The sequence below is a fragment of the Phaethon lepturus genome, unplaced genomic scaffold, assembly GCF_000687285.1.
Source record: "Phaethon lepturus isolate BGI_N335 unplaced genomic scaffold, ASM68728v1 scaffold628, whole genome shotgun sequence".
Classification (NCBI taxonomy): Eukaryota; Metazoa; Chordata; class Aves; order Phaethontiformes; family Phaethontidae; genus Phaethon; species Phaethon lepturus.
The window spans coordinates 1-5349 of record NW_010559452.1 but is presented as its reverse complement, the minus strand read 5'-3'; the positions used below and the strand labels follow the sequence as shown (position 1 = coordinate 5349).

Sequence of the window (5349 nt, the reverse complement as noted above, 5' to 3'; positions counted from 1 at the left end):
AAAATATAAAGTGTAGTGTTACACGTTTCTCTTTTTGTTCTCATTTTGGTGCGTAATTCTAATAGCAGACAACTTCAATATTAAGAAAAGGTCAAATCAAAGACACACCAAATATTAAAATTGTTACTATTCAAGTCACTTCTCATCCATCATTTTCACACAATCAAAACTGCATGAAGTTGAATATTCAATTAACCATTCTCTGAACAATACGGTCTGCTTTAAGCCTAATACAGAAATCATCTCATCATTCAGTTTATAGATCATTGGAATATCTGTCCTTCGGTGCTATCTGCAGAAAGTAATAAAAATGGGGGAGACAAAGGGGGAAGAACCCCAAAAGCTCTATAGTCACATGGCAATAATTTCTTCCACTCTTGTTTCCATTCACCAGGCATACAGCAGACTCCCCAGGAGTACTGCCCTCAACACTGTTTTACTTAAAGCCAGGACTACAATTTTCCAAGCCATTTTTTCCCTGAGTCCTCAGAATTTTTGAACCTGTCTTCACAATTTTGATTCACTCCTCCTCCCCATTAATACTTAAGGCCTTTCACCTCAGTTACCATCAACCAGACAGTTCCCAAGCCAATACAAGAAATCTAAAAGTCTCTTCTCTGCCCTCCACAGGGGGCTGAGCAAGTTGTCATCAAAACATTTCAATCTTTTAACAACCTTGTAAAAATAAAATAAAGAGAGAGGGTAAGATTTGTCTGCTTGACACAACACCCTTCTCTCTCTAAGATGCTTACAAGGATGCGTCGGTACTCGTAACCTGGGAGCCTGAAACCTCTGGAGTTGAGGGTAACCTCGGTGTTCCGCGCCGCGGTGCCAGCGAACAGCAGACCATACGCTAGACGGGAGCAAACAAAGCCACTGGCCGGCAGCCAAGGAAGTTGCGTAAAGTTTCCAATTCAAAAAAAAAAAAGCCAAGAACTAAAATCTTAAACAAAAGTATGAGTCATTTGAGGTTCTTTCCCCCAAAGCATAAAGCACAACTATGAAATGATTCAGGAAAAGGACATCCTTTTTCCACGCTAATTCAACAAACTAATGAAATATAGGAACATCAGCTGCACACAACCTTAGAAGAAATACTGAGCTCTCGCTACAGCAACGTAATGCCAGACACGACAAGAGAGCTAAAGTCTGCTACATTTGTTTTGCTCTATACAGAAGTGGTATTACATACGGACTTCTACTCGCGTTCAGCCTTGGCCAAGACTTTTAGTGGACAGTTACTCCAATGGTGCACACTCTCAGAGCCTAAGAGAAAAGCACAGCCGACCAAGCTGTACCAGCCTTGATGGCAGCACGTGAACTTAAGTGCCGGCAAAAAAAATGTTGCCAGTCAACTATGTTTTGACATTAAGAACCCTCAAAGGGTGTTAAAATCATTGCTTACAAAACAGAGCAGCAACCACAAATAAACCAGATTTAAAGAAGCAGGTACTCCATTAAATAAGGAACCAGAAAACCTGGAGTCACATACAGCCTTGCCTGTTCCTTATTACCCTCCAGCACAGCACAATTTTGACTCATAAAAGCCCGTGGCAGGTATAACCGCCGCTATTTTACAAGGAAAAAATGGAAGCGCACCCTAGGATGTTCTTTCCAAAAGGGTTCCCGCACTGAGTTTGCTTTGACAAGCTATGTTGACCCCAAGTTTTATGGGTTTTAAAAACAGGTGCCTACTCTGTATCAGCGTAACAAACACTGTTCTCAGCAAGTTTATGTGTTGAACACAAACAACATTAGTGCTTTTTTTGTTTTTGTTTTGGGCAGATTTGAATTCCCAGCAGTTCAAGTTTCTTTCCTTTAAGACTCTGCGTTTGCAGAGATCTGACTCAGATCAGATGCAACGAGAAAACTCACTCTAACCGCAAGCAGCGCTTGAAGTGAGTTAGCGGCAGTGTTGATTACCTGCTGACACACACCAGACACCCGCTAGAATTAAAACAGACATTCTTTGCAGTAAGTGGCAAATACGCTGTATCTTCTAAAACATAGTTATTTGTGTTATCGGTGTCATTTCAAAAAATTCTCCTTGTTAATAGTAAGATGAAAAGCTGAATTCTGCCATCTATTACATTCAAGCTGAAGGGCAACCACCCAGAAATCCTGGATTTTACCCTCAAACATTTAAGAGCATTAAATGAGGCTTGTACATTTCCATTTGAAAAGCAAAGTAGCTATAAAAACAAAATCCGTTTTCAAGATATGCTGCCACATTCAACTTCTCAGTTCACCACGATGCTTGGGATACTACGTCTGCTCATTCCAGCCAGATAAAGGAAATCAAAGCCCACTTAACCAAAGCACTCTCTGATGAGTGGTTCAGTAAAGCGGTAGTACAGAAATTCGTATTTTTGTGACAGTGAATCTCAAGCAAGTACAGTCACACTTCAGAACTGCTGTGCCCGTAAAATACATTCAAGACATTTCCTCCTTCATCTACTATTTGCAACTTATTCCACATTTTGAACTTGATTTTCACCGGGCAAGTTGAAACAGAAAGCAACTTGTCCCTGCATCATTTGCCCAAGGAATATAGCGGAGGATCAACTGAGTGCAGCAGCATCGCTTTCACATTGCCCAAGTCTCTGAAAACATGGCTAAGTGCAAGGCTACATTCTGGGTTTAAGTGCAAGATTACAATTTTTGGGCCTGTAAGTAGATACAGATTTACACTTCAGTTTAGCAGCTAGCTGCAACATCCTTTTGGTTGTTAAACAAGAGAACAGGGATTTAGATCCCTTCTTCCCTCCTAAATGCCTGTATTAGCAAGGCGGCCAAGACAGCTGGAGAAAAGTGCCAAATAAGTGGGGAAGAAATGTAAGAGAAAATGAACTAAGTTCTTTGGGGGGGGGGGGGGGGGCGGGGAGCGGGGGGGAAGCAACCTGTTTCCTCCTGAATCACAAGAACAAGAGCTCAAACCTCAGCATCTCTGAGTACTTTTAATACTTTTCCAAGATGCTAAAAACACTTTACTCCAGATGCCTATAAAATGATAAACCTCATGTAATGCCCACTGTACTGTACCTGAAAAGTCCCTAGCAGACAGCAGTTTCTTGCTATTAACAAAGAGGTAAAACGTTAATGAGAACTTTTATGTAATTAAATTATCACAGAATTAAAACCATCTCTGGAGAGAAGCACACTTGCTCAGAGTTTGCACTGTGGAACCAGACCCCACTGTACCTGCAACTCTTTGAAAAAAGGCAGTAAAAACAAAAAACCACAATATAACTAAAGTTATTCTTAAAGCACCTCCTTGTTTCTTGCATACCAGAGTAAGCACAAGACATTCATGGTTTGTAACAAAGTCCTCAGCTATTTACCAAACATTGTCACTGCTACAAACCCAAAGTGCATATATGGGATACAACAGAACTCAGAGAAATAGGAGAAATACACCTGTTAAAAAAAGCATACTTTCAGTGCATGCATTTTGAGGGGCTGGATGAAATTACCAAACACCCAATAAAGGAATTAAATGTTCTGCAGTGTACCCGAGAGCAGGTGCTGGTCACCTGAAAGACATCAACCTTGAGCCACGCAACTCAAAGGGAAACCATTCAGGCTCCTGAGGAAAGGGATCAGGCCTGCCAAAGGGCCGCTGGCCTGAGGCCATTGCAGAATTTCAAGGACTCAAAAAATGAGCTGACACCAGTCCACTAGTAAATATGTGGTTTTCCATTTAAACTACCAAGTGCTTTAAATCTGGTCTTTTAGGTTTGTAACTCTATCGAGGATGAGCTATTGAACTTGCTTTAAAATACATGAAATGAAAAAAGGACACGAATCAAAATTAAGAAGACGGGAGTTTGTTCTTTCCCCCCCTCCCCCAGTTTTTGTTTTTTTCTCTTTTTTTTTTTTTCTTTTTTTAAATCAAAGCAGGCCTAGCCTCCCTGCTACCCCCACTGATAGGGGATTCTCAAAATATCCTATTCACGCTAACGGCTAACCAACCTTTCTGGCTTCTAACTTTATAGAAAAATGTAGTAACAGAAAAATGGGCAGGGAAAGTCACCTACAAACAAAGATCTAATTTAAAATAATGACAGGACTGGCTAAGGCTGTATCCCATAGCACCTGGCACACGCTGGAGGGGCTGTGTGGAGGAGTAGGCAGGGTTGGGTACAGAGAACACGAGGGCCTTAGGACGCCCCACGGACAATGATCATGACCAGATAGTCATCCTCTGATTTGGCCAGTGCCTTGGCCGTGGAGTCCAGGAATTGCTGGGAGAAATCGCAGGGCGGAAAGGCGTGCAGGACCCCGCTGTTCTCCTTGTCTTTGTTACCCCCCACAGGGAGGCTGATCACCCCAGCAGCCTGCTTTTGCTTTAGATAGGACACCAGATTCCTGAGTGGCCTCTGGGTGGAGGTGGTGGCGGCCTCGGCAGCTCCAGCTGCAGAGCGGTTGTCTGATGCGCCAGGCACAGCCAAAAGGATGGCATAGCCATTGGGACCCGCCACTTTGATGCGACGATTGACCTCGTCCAGCTTGGGCTGGTCCAGACGAAGACGTTGGGTGATCTTGAGCTGAGCTACTTTCCCACCAGTCGCTCCCTCCACAAGGAGACTGCTGGCAACACCGAGGTCCCCCTGAAGCAGATGCATATTGGATGGGAAGTTGCTGTTCTTCAGCAGAAGCATCCCCTGCCAAGCCAAGCACAGCTTGGGGGCTCCCCCAGCCTGCGATGCTCCGTCCTGCTGCTGTTTCTGAGGAGGAGGTTTGAGGCGGGAGCCTCCGCCACCTCCTTCCGTAGCACGCTCATCCTTTTTGGCTGGACTTTTGCACTCCTGTGCGGCAGCTGCCACAGAAGCACGATGCTTCCGCTCCCGTTCGGCAGAATTCTTGCGGTCACGCTTTTCGTTCTGACCCCGCTCCAAGCTGCCCCTGCGCGACTCCCGGACAGGTGAAGGCCGTTCCAACAGGAGCAAGCGAGAGGACGAGCGCTCGGGGTCACTACTGTAACGCTCCCTCCCTCCAAGGAGCTCAGGGCTGCGGTCCGGTGGAGAGGTTGTGGCTAAACAGTGACGCTTACGGGAAGAAGAAGAGCGCTCGCTGTCTGGAGAGCGGTCCAAGTGCCGGCCTCCATCCTCCGCCAGTCTCCGTTTCCTAGGCTGATCCCTACTACTACTGCCCAACTCCCTCTCCCCTCGGTCCCTCTCCAAGGACCAACCATCCCGGCGGCGCTCTAGGCTTTCCAGTGGGTCATAGGCAGCTGCCCGATTACTCCTATCCCGTACAGGGGGTGGGGGAGGCACCCACTCTGTCTCAGGATAAAGGTCTCTGTCGCGGTCTCTATAGAGTAACGGTGGCGTCCTGTCCCGGGCCCCC

The 5349-nt window shown here is 45.5% G+C and overlaps 1 protein-coding gene across 1 annotated transcript; it reads right to left on the bottom strand.

The window, feature by feature from the left end:
* Positions 1-3895: 3895 nt before the first annotated feature.
* RBM15 (RNA binding motif protein 15) lies at positions 3896-5345 on the bottom strand (the record flags this gene model as incomplete). The annotated part of the gene is made up of 1 exon (XM_010293344.1): positions 3896-5345. A coding segment is annotated over one exon (1185 nt), but the record flags the coding sequence as incomplete, so codon positions are not given.
* Between the last annotated feature and the right edge of the window lie 4 nt (positions 5346-5349).